The following is a 19,448-nucleotide window of genomic DNA, read 5'->3' as shown; positions in this document are numbered from 1 at the left end:
TTTACCTTAAAAATATAACATAAATTAGTAAAAAAAAAAAAAATAAGAAAGAAAAAGCTTTTTCTTTTTTTACACCATAGCTTTTAATTAATTAGAAGCGTTTCTTTACTGCTTGCATTACATTTTTCAAGTATTGTTTTTTTCCCCAACTTATCGTTTTTCAGCAGAAGTTCTTGATATAGGGTGAAAAAGGTTCATGGAAAGACTCAGTTTGCGTTTGATTAAAAAAAAAAAAAAAATTAATGCCCTCTAAAGTGACTGGTTGTACAGCTTTTTTTATTTGATATGAACTATAATTTAGGTTTCATAATTGAATAGTCATCGGTAAATCGTGTTCAGTTTATAATGTATGGTCAGTGATAATGCTGTTAAACCCATAAATAAACATCGCGGGCAGGTGCATACACAATACAATGGGGTAAAAATATTAAAAATCCTCACACTGTTGCATTGCTTGCAAATCTGTAATATCTTAAAGCATTTCAGTCAAAGATCTTCTTTAGGCATTCTATTCATTTCTCTGAAGATTCTTCTAGTTGCAAGTATATCACTTATCAGGATTTCGAGAAGTTTCACAAATGATGCTGGCGAATGTGCTGCGAACTGAACCACAGAAGGTTAATGGTGGTGGACAACCCCCTCCCGGTTTGAACTGAATTTTTTTTTTACACTCATGTCAAACCATTTCTATTGACTTCTTGCACTGTTTGATTCACAAAAGAGCCTCAGATGGCAGCAAAAACATGTGATGACAATAACTGTCTTTCTTTGAGATGCTGTTGTGCTTGCTAAATCAAGATTAATTTTATGATTTGAATGCACTTCATTCATAATGATTTCATTACTGTTCCACAAAGATGTTAACAGCATTTACTAGCGAGTCTGGCGCCTTCTTATATGGTTTCATGGGGGTGGTTTATGGTAATAGTAAATGAACCTGCATGCACTCTATTAACGAATGTTTGGAATTCACTAACATGCACTCGGTTTACTAACAGATTTTGGGAGTATGAAGCATTTGTGAATACGGCGGAAAGTTTTTGGGAAGGTCCATTTTATGCTCAAATTACTCTGAATTTGCTCATATATTTACAAAAGTTTCATGAATGAGGCCCAAAGAGCTTGAGATCACTGCATCATATATTAAATCCATCCATCACTTTTGATTGTTTTTAAAGTTTGCTGATCTGACCTTAAAGGTGCATTCTTACACTGACACCTAGTGTTGTGGATGCAGCATCATTTAAAATCAATAGTTTTCAGTTTCAGATGTCATTGTAGAAATTCAGTATTCACAGTCAGCCATGATTACTTTAATCAGTGAGTGAAAATATCAAATAACAAGACGGCTACTGAGATTGAGTGAGTTGAATTCAGCTGGTCATGTGATTATAACTTTTTTAAATAATTTCAGTAGATTGATTTTAAACAGTATTGACCGAAGAATCCTTTATCAGTTTTCTTCCAACACCTTATTATTGATATCAGCAAAATCCACTATCAATCGACCTATAATTTGTATGTATTAATATATTGGTACTAGCATTGTCAAAAGTACCAGTACTTCGGAACCAAGTCGATACTGAAATAAAAAAGATGTCACGAGACCAGTATTTCTGCAGTACCGGTAGTACAGAGCACCAACTCTATTCGGTACCAGCACGCAGTATGACTGACACACGACTGCTTTCAAATGCTCTCATGCTTATTTTGAACGGGTGCTCTGTTAGTCCTTTTACACTGAAATGCACAATTAATCAAATTAAAATCATGATATGTCCTAGTGTGATTATTACACTGCTAAAGGCTGCAATCTTAGTCTGTATGAGCTGCATGAGCTTTAAATAAATGTGTGAAGCTAAAGATAAAAAATAAAAAACATATTTTTTGAGGAAAAAAAAAAAAAACAGAGCACTAATCCAATGCGAAGCACACGTAGACTATATATTTATATAATTAAATCACAGCATTTGCACTTTAACGATCACACTGTTTACACAGTGAGTTTTCACACAGCAAACTGTTTATCCATCAGAAGAAGAAAGTAAAGCTTCCGGCAAACCACACGTCAAAATAAAAGCACGATTAAAAATAAAAACTAGATGCCTAAAATTGAAGAAATTGAAACCAAAATATATTACAACTGTATAGTAAAATGTAATATTCATTGTAGCAATATTAATAATAATAAGTAACAATGATAATAATAATAATGATTAATCATTATATCACAAACAAGAGTACTATTGTACTGAATACAGTTTTGTTAATGTATTGGTGTGTTGACAAGTAATTGTTCTGTTTTACTTTTTAAAAGTTTTTAAAAGTTTTAAGAATTTGATTAGACACCATTTGGATGATTAAACTTTCTAGAACTTTCTAGTTCTAGAAAATTAATTTAAAAAAGTATCATTTAAAAAAAATAATTTGGGAAAAAATAAAAAAACAAATTTTAGTAGGGTCATACTTAAAAACACAATGCATTCTTAATTGAGAAACACTTGAGGAAAACATGCATTTCTTTTAATTTATTATTTACATTGAAATTAAACTTAAAATAGGCTAAAGGAGTGTGTTTAAAAGCACATTACCATAATAGTATATTTTTGCTGTGGTATCGAAATTGGTATCGAGAATCATGAAATTTCACTGGTATCGGTACCGACTACAAAAATGTTGGTGTCTTGACAACACTAATTGTTACTTAAACCACTTATAAATACAGTTATGCTCAAAAGTTTGCATACCCTGGCAGAAATTGTGAAATGTTGGCATTGATTTTGAAAATATGACTGATCATGCAAAAAATCTGTCTTTTATTTAAGGATAGTGATCATATGAAGCCATTTATTATCACATAGTTGTTTGGCTCCTTTTTAAATCATAATGATAACAGAAATCAATTGCAGCACTCAAAGATGAAAAAATTCAGAAGACAAAGAAAGAAAGAGTGAGAACCTTTTTAATGCACGTGTTCCACAAGACTGCACACCTCCGTACAAACAGCGTGTCATACATGCGTATAGACGGCTTTTCTGTCATCTGTTCTTAATAATATAATAAACTGTGTTTCTTCAAGCGCGTGTGTGTCTATGGGCAAATAATTTGTAATATTAATTTGATAATAATAATAGCCTAATAATAATAATTAATTTAATACATTAATGGGAAAACGAGCCAAATATCATCTTGACATCGTCAAAGGCATCAGCTATTGGCGATCACTCTGACCATCGTCGATCCCCGAGATCATCGTCTGTCGGCACAACCCTAATGTGCATTTCTCTCTATAAATTAATAAAATGTTCAGACAGTCTCCTTGCTGGTTTTTCCGACACATTCAGAATCATTACCGCTTTTGTGTCACTGCAGCTCACTTCGTGCATGCGCTTGTAAAATGTATATTTTAAAGGCTCATTATTACGGTTTAGTATTTCTCTGTAATGTACAACAGTGTTAGCAATGTTACTTATAAATAACATTCTTTCTCAGCCCTGGAACTCAAACTATTTTCTGATGCCCCCCAAAAATATATATTTAAGAAATTAAATATCATAAACGTGCGACAACTAGTCGACTATTGGCTTAAATTAACGCCTACTAGTCGACTAGGAAAATCTTTGGTCGGGGGCAGCCCTAATATATATTATTTTTATATATATAAAATGTATTTATTAGAGCTTAGAAATGTAAAACGCAATTAATGCTGTATTCTTTTTTGACTTCCTGAATGTTTTTCCCAACTTGTGGTGAAAATTGGCATATATCAATTTTAAGGAGGTACACGCTCGACTCGACTGCACATCCTAACGCAGAAACAAATTCTGTGGAACAGTGTTCACTTTTTCATTACGTGTGATGCATGTCCCAGGCATAATAAACACAGGAGCGTATTTACTCCACGGAGAATGGAGACTTCACCCACAAGAGGTGAGCCAGGTGTGGGAGAGATACGGGCAAGCTGCCATACTGTATCTCTTCACTTTTCCTGAAAATGTTTACTCACTGTCATCTGAACCATTGTCAAAAGCGAAACCGTGTGAGAGAGACCCAGCGTGTGCATGATAGAGACTGAACGGCATCCAGATAAAATAATACTTTTGAGATTATACACTTCGGCAAATAAACTTCAGCATTGAATTTGTTTTACAGTTGAAGTCAGAAGTTTACATACACTCATTTTTTTAACCACTCCACAGATTTAATATTAGCAAACTATAGTTTTTGCAAGTCGTTTAGGACATCTACTTTGTGCATGACACAAGTAATTTTTCCAACAATTGTTTACAGACAGATTGTTTCACTTTTAATTGACTATATCACAATTCCAGTGGGTCAGAAGTTTACATTCACTAAATTAACTGTGCCTTTAAGTAGCTTGGAAAATTCCAGAAAATGATGTCAAGCCTTTGGGCAACACTTTTAGAAGCTAATTGGCTAATTGGAGGTGTACCTGTGGATGTATTTTAAGGCCTACCTTCAAACTCAGTGCCTCTTTGCTTGACATCATGGGAAAATCATAAGAAATCCGCCAAGACCTCAGAAAAAAAAATTGTGGACCTCCACAAGTCTGGTTCATCCTTGGGAGCAATTTCCAAATGCCTGAAAGTACCACGTTCATCTGTACAAACAATAGTACACAAGTATAAACACCGTGGGACCACGCAGCCATCATACCGCTCAGGAAGGAGACACATTCTGTCTCCTAGAGATGAAAGTAGTTTGGTGCGAAAAGTGCAAATCAATCCCAGAACAACAGCAAAGGACCTTGTGAAGATGCTGGAGGAAACGAATAGACACAAGTTAAACAATTGACCCAAGTTAAACAATTTAAAGGCAATGCTACCAAATACTAACAAAGTGTATGTAAACCTCTGACCCACTGGGAATGTGATGAAAGAAATAAAAGCTGAAATAAATAATTCTGTTATTCTGACATTTCACATTCTTAAAATAAAGTAGTGATCATAACTGACCTAAGACAGGGAATGTCATCTATAATTAAATGTAAGGAATTGTGAAAAACTGAGTTTAAATGTATTTGGCTAAGGTGTCTGTAAATTTCTGGCTTCAACTGTATATGTGTAAATAATATTTTCTAATAATGCATTGGCAATAAACACTTACGTTTGTCTTGCCAGTAAAGCTTGATATGAATTGAATCTGCCCATTTGATCCTATTATTAAAAAAGCCCACTGGAAAACAGCAGAAGATTTTGCCCAACTTTTAATTACAGCATGTCCACTGATTTTATGGCATGTACACATATACTTGTATCAAAAATGTATACCTGTGAAAATGTGTCTAATTAACTCTGTGAAATTATCTATTATCTTATGAAACATGTCTTGAACGTTTAGACTTGCAGATACAGTTTTAAGGCCTTGTTGTTCCTGCCTGTTTAAGTAAGAATCTGTGATACGTGATTTATTTTAATGTTGTGTAGGTTTGTCCTAAGTTTAATTTTATTTGTTGAGGTCTTAAAAAGGTCTTTTTAAAAAAAAGTGCAGCAACCCTCTCCCATTGTTTACTTCTCTCCCTTATTCTCTCTCCTCTCACAGGTACCTGTTGATAACTGTCGGAGTGGTGTACGTTCGCTCTTTCCCCCAGTCTCGCAAAGACATTCTGAAGGACCTGGTGGAGATGTGTCGTGGAGTGCAGCATCCTCTCCGGGGCCTGTTCCTCAGGAACTACCTCTTGCAGTGCACACGAAACATCCTGCCTGATGATGGAGAGCAGGCTGAGTAAGACACTTAGAATCTAATGGCAGTGATTGCATCTCAAGTAGCTCAAGAGCTTTGTGAATCATGCAGAGCAATTTAAAAGCTATCGTAGCTTAATCCTATCTGCTGAAATACAATTTCACCCATTGCTAGAAAAGGCTGAATTTCCTTGTTAATTGCTTTTGGAACACTTGGACAGCTTTTCACAGAATGAAATAGGCAAATCCCTGCAAAGTCACATTATCTGGTAAGGGTAAATCTAGTGCCGTTCTCTCCTGTTTGATTTAGGGAAGAGATGACAGGTGACATTAATGACTCCATTGACTTTGTGCTGCTGAATTTTGCCGAGATGAACAAACTGTGGGTGCGAATGCAGCATCAGGGACACAGTCGGGACCGAGAAAAGAGAGAGAAGGAGAGACAGGAGCTGCGTATCCTTGTTGGGACCAATCTGGTACGACTGAGCCAGCTGGAAGGAGTCAATGTGGAAAAGTACAAACAGGTGCGTTTCGGTTTCAATCCTCCAATGCAGACTTCATAGAAATCAGAAAATATTCTGTTTCTCTGAGCTCATAAAGATCTTTTAAAGGTTTAAAAGAATGTGTTGAATTTAGATTTGACATTCATGACCTGTTTATTTGTGGTCAACACAGGATCCTCAAACTAGCATAATCAGTTGGTAAATGAGCATTGATGGCATGAATTAATATTGAGAGGTATTGAGATACTGAGTCAATATTGAGAGGTTACAGCATCTTTTGATGGTTCTTTGAAAGCTGTTAAAGCACTCGATGTTCACATTCATAATTTAACAGTGATGTGCTCCAAAATCTGATTTGATATTTAAATTCTGGTACTCATAAATATTGATTTATCTGAGCCAGCAGAGAAGCTTTTCAGATGTACCCTTAAGTATGCTAATGAGAAGAAAATAAAGTAAAAGGTTTGTGCTTGATACAGCCAAATCAAAATTCTGTAATTCACTTTTTGTACTTCCATTTGAAAGATTGAGGTGAACAAAATGAATGCGAGTATCTTATCAAGCAAGTATACATCTCTATATTATATCTTAAAAGTTTGTAACAAAGTCACCCACATTAAGCCATTTATAAAGTAAAGCCAATTATATACTCTATACTCTGCAGATCAGCTTATTCCTCCAAAATGTTTAAGGATGCATTATGTGGTACCCAATGCATCTGTTCTATTGGCAAATAGGCATCAATCTGTAGACTTATGCTATGATTTGCAGTTAACTTGGTTTGCAAGTGGATTTGGCAGCACAAAAGCTGCACACATTAAGCATGTGTTGGCTCCCCACAGGTTGTGCTGTCTGGGATCTTGGAGCAGGTGGTGAACTGTAGAGATTCTCTAGCTCAGGAATACCTCATGGAGTGCATCATACAGGTACAGAAATAACAAACATGATTCACCATATTTTTGTCTTCTGTTTCATCATGGAGTCAATTTCACACGCAAAAGGGGCATTTCTTAAAGGTGCAGCAGCCCAAAACAAACTGTTTAATTCTATAGGCCTATTCAGACCAAGACCGAAAATCTGTTGCGAAAAGATTTTGAATTGAAACAATAGATTCTTATGAACCTTTGGTATTTATCTGCTGACATGGCAAATTTAATTTTTTTTATTTTATTTTTTTAAGTATGTCGAAGTGGCTTACATTGACACCTAGTGGCCTGGATGCTGCATCATTAAAACACAGTAGTTTTTAGTTACTATTGCCATTGTAGAAATTCACTATGCACATTAAATCAGGATTGATTTAATCCATGAATGAAAGTGTCCAACAACAGGGCAGTTACTGTGATTGAGTATTATTTAGCTAGTCATATGATGCTAACATGGCTACCCCCTTGAGGTGCCCCTGCCCATGTAGAATAAAAGAGCTTTTATAAGCTTACTGATATGACTGAACTCTTCATCTCACATGACTATTCATGATTTTATACATATGTTTCAAAATTACTATTAATTTCTTTAGAAGTAAAAGGTTTTAAATGAGGAAAAAATTACTGAGCGAACCTTTAAAGAGCAGTTATTACTTTTTTAATATATGTATTGAACCATGAGTCACAGAAGAGTCTTGAACTTGCTTGCTTGTCCTGCGTGGTGTGTTTGTTGATCAGCCCCACCTATAGACATTATTCACAGTATTGCCATCTTTGATTTTTGATGTTAATGACAGGGCTGTAAGGGATAGACTTACAGTCTCTTCAATGGGTTGTACAGTTGTTTGAAGTGTTTTTGGATCGTTCCGCTGCTGAAACATTGAAAAAATCTCTTCCCCAAGAAATTTCTGTAGACAAAAACCCTTAGACAACATAAGTTGTGGTAAATTAGATGTGATATAGGAGCTTTTTTTTTTTTTTTAAATCCCCTTTTTCTCCCAATTTGGAATGCCCAATTCCCACTACTTAGTAGGTCCTCGTGGTGGTGCGGTTACTCACCTCAACCGGGTGGCGGAGAACAAGTCTCAGTTGCCTCCGCTTCTGAGACCGTCTCTCGCTTTGCACGACACCGCGGAGACTCCCAACATGTGGAGGCTCATGCTACTCTCCGCGATCCATGCACAAATTACCATGCGCCCCATTGAGAGCGAGAACCACTAAACGCGACCACGAGGAGGTTACCCCATGTGACTCTACCCTCCCTTGCAACCGGGCCAATTTGGTTGCTTAGGAGACCTGGCTGGAGTCACTCAGCACACCCTGGATTCGAACTCAAGACTCCAGGGGTGGTAGTCATCATCAGTACTCGCTGAGATACCCAGGCCCCGATATAGGAGCTTTTTGATAGCTTTATACAGTGCATGTCATTGAAGAGATGGTATAATATTAAATTCAGTCTTGGTGTGAATAGACCTTTAGTCTCCAATTTGTTTTGCATTTTTATTTTGCATTTGGTATGAGTAGACATTAAAGCAAATAGAGATGGTTAAAAATGGTCATGAAAAACAAATATGTATGATGTTGGCACAAAAAACCTAAACTAACTAAACTAACATTATAAATGGACATCAGGGAAACAATTAAGTAATGAAAATGCATGATATGACTGCACTTTCTGCAGGTTTTTCCAGATGAGTTCCACCTGCAGACGCTGAACCCGTTTCTTCGCTCGTGTGCCGATCTGCACCAAAACGTGAACGTGAAGAACATTATCATTGCTCTTATTGACAGGTGGCTTGGTTTTCCACTCATTTACTACTCTGCTTAGACAAATACCTATTATGTATATACAGAATCATTGGTGCACATTTAAACCATATTTTGTGTATTTTTTATTTGTTTCTGCTAGATTTTGTTTAGATATTATTATTTAAAGTAATATTTTTTACAAAGCATTAATCAGCAAAGCCTCAGAAATCACCGCAAGTGTAATGATGGAGGTGTGGCTATAATTTAACAGAGCTGAGTGGTGTGTTTCCTATTAATCAAACAAATGATAGTGGTGTTGCTAGCACCATTCTCTACCAATTGAACTACAGGAAATAAGGAGTGGTTGCAAACATGATAGGCTGCACTTTTTAGGACCTCTTTGAGAATGCAGGCAAAAAAGATGCTGTGTCCCTCTTAAAATGTATCCACTGGTGTTACTATTGGACGGTGTTACTTTAGAAAGATGAGTGATTTACACGCTATTTGATCTCATTATTTCAAGAAACATTTCACTTTCATTTAGCTTTATCTGTAATGTCAATACTATTTTTTCATCTAAATGTTTTAGAAGGCACTGCCTCCCTTCCCTTCTCAGTGAAAACGCCCCTGGTACTCGTATAGTTTTTTATTGATTCCTCTCATCCTGCAGATTGGCCTTGTTTGCTCACAGAGAAGATGGACCTGGAATCCCTGCTGAAATCAAGTTATTTGACATTTTCTCACAGCAAGTGGCTACTGTCATACAGGTGGGCTCTGGCTTATTAAGGTTTATTATTATTAAAGAACTGCATGATGCGAATTGAGCCAACACTGCAAGGGTTCAAATATATATGTTTCATGTTTCCACCTTTATTCTTCCCATTAGTCTCGTCAGGACATGCCGTCCGAAGATGTTGTTTCACTCCAAGTGTCTCTCATCAATCTGGCCATGAAATGCTACCCTCAGCGTGTGGACTATGTGGATAAAGTGTTGGAGAGTACTGTGGAGATCTTTAATAAACTGAACCTGGAGCAGTGAGTCTTAACTATACTGTTTTTCTCACACTGTTCAGCAGATCACAGAGCACATGGTCAAATCAACACCTGTTGCCTGTAGTGTTGCTATTACTGAAAGTTTTATTTGCTCATTGATTTTAGTGACTGATTTCTGTTTTTAGTCCCTTTTTTTGTGTGTGTAACAGAACAGTTATATGAGATGTCTGAAAGTATTCTGATTATTTTACTTTCACTATTTTATGCCCTAAAATTGTGGTAGCGTGGTGATGTGGCCTTTACACCTCCGGAAGAAAATACATTTTCAATAATTCAATGATAGATGTCTGCATACACCATGTTTACCATACAGTAGGGAGGGCGCGATGCGGAGAACATGGACAGAATCGCAGAATTCTGTCATTAAAATGGCATTAGCTATAAAATGCAGAATGTCATGGAATTTGACATATTTTAGATGAAAATTTGCATTTGCATGTTTGAATGCACAATTAATGAAATTGTAGGGCTTTACTGGTTGTTTAGATCAGTGTTACTATCAGAAATAATTAATAATTATTTCTTTAGTTATTAATTAATATTTAAATTAATTAATTGAATCTAACTCATTAAAACCTCATATGGGGCTCCAGTAAATGTAGTGCGCTACGTTTAGTAGCGGGTTTGGTTATTAGCAATAATTAATAATTATCAAAGACAATTATTAATTATTAAAATCAATAGAACATTGATGAGAATCAATGTTAGCTTTTTTTTAATCCTTTAAATCAACAATTATCAAGATAATCATTAACTGTTAACATCGCTGAAACAATAATTAAAATTAACACTAGCTTATTGATCATTCAAATTCAATCAAAGATAATTATCAATTATCAAAAATCAATAGAATATTAATAAGGATTAACATTGATGGGGCACCACCCTGAAATCAGGGACTAATAACCAGATAGTAAAACAGTCTCAATATTAGATTGTTTTCTTAGGAAAATCTCCGAAGAATATCGATTTTCGGGAAAAAAAACAATGAATGAAGGTTTGAATCCGAGCGCTGATATCCCGTCAGCATGACACAGGTGTATGCAAAACAAACCAAAACACTTCTCTTTGTAATATAAACAAAGTTTATTTATGCAGTAATATCAATTAATAATTAATACAATGCAGTCAATAAACTTCCGAATTACAACTACAAACTAAACAGTGATATGATTAGATATGGAAATAAAAATAATCCTATAACACATAAGGTGTGTGTGTGACAGTGTGTGTGTGTGTAAGGAGGAACGCGCACAAAATGGCGGACGTGACTCTCGTGGAGAGTATGTCACACGAGACTTCCGGCCAGGGAATATGACCGCGAGTGGGGGCGGAGAGAAACCAGTCAATGGCGTCTACCAGTTACCGCGTGTATCCGCTTGTACAATAGCTTAGGGACAAAGCTGGGCTTTAGCATTAAGCTATCTACGAGCCAAAAATGTGTGCCAGAATGTTTGTGAGGGGTCGCGTGCGTGTGTGTGTGGTTAGTACGAGAGAGAGAGAGAATTAAGTGACGGCCCTAAAGCCGGTTTCGCGATCGTGGGAGAGAAAGCAGCTGTTAGTTTATCACTCAGAGATGCGGTGGACGGCTCGTAAACAGTCCCGCATTCTTTGACTCTTTAAAGGATGAACTCCGTTTACCTGTCTCACCCACGATGGCGAAATTGCACAACAGTCCAATTTGGTTGGACCACAATACAGCAAATCAAATTTGTGATAATTAATACCCTGAGTATTAATAATGAGCGGACATGGCGGTCCGTAAACTGTACAAGCAAAAACCTTGAAACACAAGAATAACACACTATAATATTCTATCTCTGCCCAGACGTAAACCTCTTACTTGAATCGCATGAGGACACAGGTAGAATGTGTTTTCCTCCGTCCTTTATCTCCGACCCGGTTCCTTGAGGCTCGGGTGATGACGGGAGGCCGTTTCCTCGCTCTGTCGGCGGGCGGTACGGCTGCTGATTCTCGGCGGGCTGGCAGAGAACTCAGAAATGTCGACTTGATTGAAGATGGAAGAGAAATCTTTTTCTCTTCACTTCTGCAGGCAAACGGATGAAAATGCGGATTGCTCAGCGGTCTCCTTCAGATCCGTTAGAGTGTTCGGTGGAACACAGAGTAATCTCAACTCGTCCAGCGAGATGGAGATTGTATGGCCACAGTTTCAAGTCGGACATTACTTCCTTGTGCCACGAGGTTGCACATGAGAGCAGTGATGAGCTGCGTCTACACACAGCGAACAAAGTTGCTGGAAGCAAATCCCGAAAGCATTTCAGAGGTATTTCTACTCCTGATGATGTCACGGTTGAGGGACATTCTGTTGTGTGCCTCATCCAATAGGAGTTGAGAGTTCAATCCTTTAGTGAGCAAGGCTTCATGGGATTTGTAGTCTGTTTTGGACTCCCTTTGTTTGATTTTGGCGCGATTTTTATCAGTATAATTTACGACTTGGTGTGTGGGGGCTTGAGTTAGGTTTTTACGACTGTGTTAGGCCTGCCTTTGTCTTCTATCTGAATACATGAGGCCCAACAAAATTCAAATCGTGATATGTCTTAGTATGATTATTAAACCACAAAAGGCTGTGATTTAAATAAACATTTAATCTATATGTGCTGCATGCTTCAAAATAAACTATCATCTAAAACACACAGAAACGGCTAAATAAAAACTTGATTTAAATAGAAACATGAAATTTGGGGAGTAAAATATTACTACTATTTACTAATACAATGTTTACTGTAATTAAAATAATAAACATAATTTATTAAAGGAATAATCTGGTTTCAAGTTTAGCTCAATCGACAGCATTTGTGGCATAATGTTGATTACAACAATAATTGATTTGACTCGTCAAAAAAAAATAAAAAAAAATGGAAAAGTCAGGATTCCAGTGAGGCACTTACAATGGAAGTGAATGGGCCAATCCGTAAACATTAAAATACTCACTCTTTCAAAAGTATAGTCACAAGACAATATGCATGTTAACATGATTTTAGTGTGATAAAATCACTTACTAACCTTTTCTGTGTAAACTTGTATATGATTTTACAATTTAGTTGCTATGACAACGCAATGGTGTAAATCCTAAAATGATGATTTTTTTTAACAACTTTACAGCTCAAATAATACACTGAAGTTTTTAAAGAAGAATTCATGTGCTTTTGTGAAATAATGTTTTGTAGTATGTGACATTAACTATGTTTCCATCCAAGGATTTTTAGCGAAAAAAGGTTTAGCGCATCAAAATTAAGCTGATGGAAATGCAAATTATCACTAAATTTTGTTGACATAAAAATGTTCTATTTAACTTGACCGCATAAATCCCAAGTTGATACAGCAAATGTTTTGTAAAACTAGTCGAGAAAAATGGCATTACTGCAAAAAAAATGTAGTGTCACATGACAGAATTTACATCACATTTGTCCTCACAACAAAGAGCAAATCGGAGAGGGACACTTTAAAGAAAACTTAAGTTTCCTCATCACTCCATTTCATTAAAGACAATGACATTACCTTTATTCTTGATGGAAGTTTTTCCAGACTTTTTATGGACTGTGCGTCCCCGTGCCAGTAGAGTTTACGGCGTCTTTTACCAAAACGCCCGGTAAGAATAAACCCCAGGTTATATTAATCCCATGCGATTGACATGCTGGTAAAAAAATATAAATAATAAAAAAATTAAAAAAACTGTGAATCTGCACTGTCCAGCCTGTGCGCCCGTTATTTACAGTTGTTTAAGTTATCCGAGTTTCTGAAGTGGATGTTGGCCAATGAGAAAACACCAGAAAAATTGCTCAGCTTTTTTAATGTATTGCAATAACAGACATGAGATTTCAGAACAGAAAATGAAAAAAAAGATCAATTAAATTGAGCACCAAGAGGATTAAATCAAAATATATAGATAAAAATAGACATAAGAGAAAAGACATATGGAGGGAGTAATTAACTTAAATGAAGAAAAATAAATCATAACAAGTGTACAGCGACAGATAAATAAAGTTATAAATAACAGAACTGGGGGTCATATTATACCAAAAGGTATATAAAGACACTGAAATTCATTCACACAGTTCAAGTATTTATTTCTTTATTTATTATTATTATTTTTTTTTTTTTGGTGAAACAGGTGGACGAGGGAGTCACGTGACGTGGGGGTTGGTCGCTTAAATCCGCATACTGTTAAATATTGATTGGTTAGTGTCATGTATGTTTATATGCTCACCTCAGGGATATTGTTGTTCTCCAGCGGTCCATTCAGATCAGACCGCTGCTGCTTCCTTGGCTGTTCTGCACTATTAGACACCTAGAAAGAATTTAAATTGAAAGAGAACTGCGTGAAAAATAGGTGGAGAGAGAGAGATGTGAAATGTACAGAGGGCAAAAGACTCCCTCAGTACAGATGATGGGTTACAGCAGTGCTCTCTGAACAGCATCAACAATGTGTGGCAATGCAGAACCAAAGGCTGAAGCAAAGGGGAACGGAGAATAATCTTTTCATAGAGTAAATTGAAAATATTTTTTAACACAACATATTAAAACACTGATAACACTTTACAATAAGGTTGTATTTGTTAACATTAGTTATAGTAATATTTAACATGATCAAACAATGAACAATACAATGAAAAATAAATCAAATTAAAAATGTTAAAAATTATTAAAAAAAAATAAAAAAATTATCAACATTTAAATAACTTCAGTCTTGACCAACACAAAATAGGTATCGTGCATGTAGGCATTATGATAAAAATTGAACAAGTGCTTAGCAATTTGCAGACAAATCAGAAGTGTTCCATTTTGATAATTTATTTATAATTTTGCACTGCACATATTATTGTAATCAGTAAAAACATCAAACTGATGAAATAGTCATGTGTCATATGTCGTTGGAAAGCTCTCAAAGAGTAGAATACAACCACTTTTTGTTTTACTCACAGACAAAAATATAGTGAGTAATGCCTATATGTATTTGACATACATGTTTCATGTGAACAGGTGTTGCTCATATGCCGCATTTTTTAATTGAAAAAACTGCTGCACCAACAGAAGGTAAGCTTCACACTGCTCTATCCAGCTAAGCTGAGAATTGACGGCAAGGATGGGCTTAAGACTTTTACATGCCCACGACAAGCTATGGCCTTCATTAAATCAATGGAGTCTGAGAGGTTTGTTCTGTTGTCTGCCCACTGACTCTTTGTTAACTTGCTGTAGAGCTGGGGCCTATTTTATTTTTTTATTTTTCATTTTATTGAACATATTTATGTAATTTAATGGCACGGTTTATGTTAAGAAAAAGGGGGAAAATAATAATAATAATAATAATAATAATATATATATATATATATATATATACACATACATACAGAATATATGTAAAAATCACCGGACTTGAGCAATCTGGTAGCAGAAGTGTCGCGGAAGATCTCGTGGGCGTGCATGGACCGTCAGATTTCCGAGCGATGGAGAGTTGAGACTGTAATGCGTGAGGTTTTTTTCTGTTCTGTGCATTATTAAGGATGTTATGATTGCAACAATGTTGGATAATGGTCTATATAATTTAGCCTTGGGTACACAATTTATCTTTACATGTCAATATGTCACACTTTAATATAGGTAAAATGTTTCTCTCCACGTGGAATGTTAATGGACTGGGGCACCCTATAAAAAGAAGGAAGGTTGTATCTTTTCTTGAGCATAACATTTTTTATATAGTGTTCCTTCAAGAACTGCACCTTTCTTCGAGGAAGAGCAGGGGAATCATCACATTCATAAGTAAGCATTTACAATTTAAATGTCTCAAACAGATTAAAGATAATTTAAGAAGATTCTTTATTGTTTTGGCTGAAATACAGGGGCAAAATCAGATTTTGGCTAATATTTATTCATCCAACACTGATGATCAGAACTTTTTTATAAATCTTAAGGGTAAGCTACAAGCTGCTGGGATCCTTCATGAAATGTTTTTTGGTGGAGACTTCAACCTTTTAATGGATCTTGTCCTTGATCATAGTGATGCAAAGGTGTGTAGACCCTTTAGAGCAACGTTGACACTACAGAGGGTGTGTAAAAAATCTTGGTCTTACAGACATTTGGAGACTTCTGAACCCATCTGGGAGGGACTACACCTTTTTTCATCAGTTCATAAGATTTACATCTGCCACTGACTGATCAATTGGGAACATTTTAGTTTCAGATCATGCTTTGGTGTGTTTAGAGATGTTGCCACATATAGAGAAAAGGAAATCATATAGATGGTGCTTTAATACATCCCTTCTACAGGACCCAGCATTTCAATAAATGTTAAAGATAGAAGTTAATGCTTATGTAGAAATTGGTCCTCAGTGTTCTCTGTGGGCATGGCATGGGAGACGCTTAAGGCAGTTCTTATTGGGCGGATCATACAATATGCCTCATTCATTAAAAAGATCAAAGCAGATTTCTTAGAATTAGGAAAGAGTATTAAAAGTGCTGAAACAGAGCTGAAGCGCTGAATGTCATCCAGTGGTTTTAGAGAGTTGACTCAGCTAAAATATAGGTACAATACTATTTTGTCACAGAAGGTAGAGTTTTGTTTATTCAGGGCAAGACAGACGTATTTTTAGTAGGGGTACAAGGCAGGGAGACCTCTTGCCAGATACGTAAAACAGAGAGAGCTTTTTTCCACCATTCCTTCAGTGAAGTCTTCTACAAGATATTTACTCCTCCCACAGATATTAATAAAGCCTTTAAAGAATTCTGTTTAGATCTTTATAGTTCCACATCCTCCGATAAGGATATTAGAAACATCATAGAGCTGTTAGAACTTCCTAAATTGACGAATGATCAAAAAGACTATTGATCTTATGTCACAGAACTGGCTCCACTTATGTTAGAAGTTTACACAAGAGTCATTAAAGAAAGGTGAACTATCGCCAACCATGACGCAAGCCCTGATCAGTCTCATTCTTAAAAAAGATAAAGACCCAAATTAATGTTAAAGTTATCGTCCAATTTCCCTGATCCAGTTAGATGTAAAAATATCATCTAAAATTCTGTCTTGCCCTGGAACCATTAGCAGCCTCAATAAGAAAAGAGGATGATTTTCCTGGCATTGTAGCAGGAGGTGTGGTGCATAAACCTCTACTTTATGCAGATTATATATTATTATTTGTCTCCGACACTAAAAGATCTATGCCTAGCCTCCATAGAATTAATTCTTTCTGAAAATTTTCAGGATATAGGGTGAATTGGTCTAAATCGGAAGCTCTTGCTCTGGCCCTGCCACGGCTTTCCAACCTGGCGTCTTTCAATGGCCCAAGCAAGGCATTAGGTATTTAGGCATTTTATTTCCATCAAATTTGAGAGATTTAGTTAGTTAATTTTGCCCTATTAATGAAAAGGTTATCGTGTGATGTGGATAGGTGGGCTTCACTACATCTGTCTATGGCAGGGAAGGTCAATGTTATAAAAATGAATTGTATCCCCAAATTCAATTATCTACTACAATCTCTCCCTCTGTAAGTTCCTCTTTCTTATTTTAAACAATTTGATAGAATGTCTAAGTCTTTTATTTGGAATGGTAAACGACCTTGGTTGCATTTCAGTAAGTTACATAGACCAATTGACAAAGGAGGCGTAGGCCTCCCAAAAAAGTTTTTTAATACTATGCTTTTATTCTCAGACACCTGGCCCATTGGTCTCTTCCACCTGAGAGAGCTCCTCCCTGGTACAACATTGAACAAGTGGTCCTTTCCCCAATCTCACCATTGCAAAACCTTTCTATTAAATTGCCTAGAGAGGCAAAAATGCATCCTGTTATTTAACATTTACATTCAGTATGGACAAAGGTTTCTCACATGTTCAATTCTGATACTTACCTAAATGTTTCCTCAAGTATATGGCTGAACCCCAAATTATGTATTATCAAGTCCCCCTTTTGCTGGAAAGAAGAATGGATTGAGAGGGGTGTTGCTACACTTGGTGACTTTTATAAAAACGGAGCTTTGAGATAAATGAAAATATTACCCAGTAATTTGGGATTTCTAGGTCTCAATTTTTCAGGTAGTTACAATTGCGCCATCTACTTTGTACTATTTTTGGTGATAGTACGCCTCCCCCTAAAGCTGCAGACACCCTCTGCATGGTGCTCACAGCCTTTGGAAAGGGTCATGAAGCATCAGTTGATCATTCCTCGTTGATTCAGAGTCTTGGTGATGGGGACTTAACTGCTCTTAAGAGGTTATGGGAAAGAGATTTGAACATGGTATTAGAGGGTGGGGAGTGGGAAAGGATTTAAAAAAAATATTAAAACTATGTCTAGGGATGCAGGGGGGTACGCCTTATTCAGTTTAAGATTTTGCATAGATATAATGGGAGTTAAGTTGATTCTGTGTGTGTGTATATGTTCTGTTTATTCCATATTTCACATAAGAAAACACAAAAATGTTAATGGCAAAAAATAAATAAATAAGAAATTAAAGAAGTTTAATGTAAATTCCAACATCTCTTTGAAAAACGACTGCAGATTAGTCCAACGCTGGCTGTTGCGTATGGACCAATGCATGTTTGTCTTAAGCATTTCATGCTGTCTAGTGTTTATTTACCCATGTAAAAGAGAAAGAAGCAAGCATGATTTCTTTTGGTTAGAAAAGTAAAAAAAGTTGTCTACATACAAAATTGTGTGATTTGAGCAGAGTGGAAATGAGTGTTTAAAGTTTTTATGTGTTTTTCGGACACTGCAGCCCCGTGTTTCACAACATATTTTCTGGAGGGAAAAATAAAATTACATAATGTGAATGGACTGTCCATGTTTTTAATTCAAGAGTGTATAGTGTCACTTGTTCTGTTGTATTTCGCCAGGTATTTCAATCAATTTCTATTTCTAACAATAATAAGCTACTTCTCCATTTCGACATCGTCTTCTGATGTTTCTCACGATTGCAATTATGCAAAATTAAAATGACAGTAAGCTGGACAAATTAAATAAATTACTTCAAAACTCGCCATTTTGACAAAATTATGTATGAAAACGCCTCAAGGGAAGATTTCTTTTGTGCTAACCAAAACTTATGCAACAAAGTATTTTTTTATTATAATTTTTTAAGAATGACACCATCCCATTTGAATGGAAATGCATTTCCACTTTTACGATAACAGAACAGTGTGGAAATTGGATGGAAATACCCCAGTGGTCAAATGATTATAGACACACAAAAACAAAACAAAACAAAACAAATATATAATAATCTCACACATCCACTACACCTCTCTCTCCACTGTCCCTCCCCAAGAGCCCTCCAAAAAAGCCAGATATTTGACCCATTTCCCCACAAACAAGTCTAAATTCCCAAGTCTTCTGGATGACCCCTCTTCAAAAGCTGCTACCCTGCCCATCTCTGACCACCACTCCTGAAATGGGGGTGCTCCAGCCGACTTCCAACCCCTTAAAACTATCTGTCTGGTGATCCTAACGCTAGTTAGGATGCATAGTTTTTTATGTGCTTATTCTCCATATTAATGACCGCCCCATC

General features: G+C 36.2%; 1 protein-coding gene across 1 annotated transcript in view; it reads left to right on the top strand.

Annotated features, from left to right (window-relative positions):
* The window catches only part of LOC127451665 (vacuolar protein sorting-associated protein 35-like), a 63,421-nt gene that overhangs the window by 14,956 nt on the left and 29,017 nt on the right, over positions 1 to 19,448 (top strand). Inside the window, 6 exon segments of the mRNA XM_051716519.1 lie at positions 5,563 to 5,745; positions 6,013 to 6,226; positions 7,048 to 7,131; positions 8,813 to 8,922; positions 9,551 to 9,647; positions 9,767 to 9,915. Of these exon segments, the coding sequence (XP_051572479.1) occupies positions 5,563 to 5,745; positions 6,013 to 6,226; positions 7,048 to 7,131; positions 8,813 to 8,922; positions 9,551 to 9,647; positions 9,767 to 9,915 (837 nt within the window).

The sequence above is a fragment of the Myxocyprinus asiaticus genome, chromosome 2, assembly GCF_019703515.2.
Source record: "Myxocyprinus asiaticus isolate MX2 ecotype Aquarium Trade chromosome 2, UBuf_Myxa_2, whole genome shotgun sequence".
Taxonomy (NCBI): Eukaryota; Metazoa; Chordata; class Actinopteri; order Cypriniformes; family Catostomidae; genus Myxocyprinus; species Myxocyprinus asiaticus.
The sequence above is the reverse complement of the archived record's forward strand: the minus strand, read 5'-3'. Positions and strand labels throughout refer to the sequence as shown.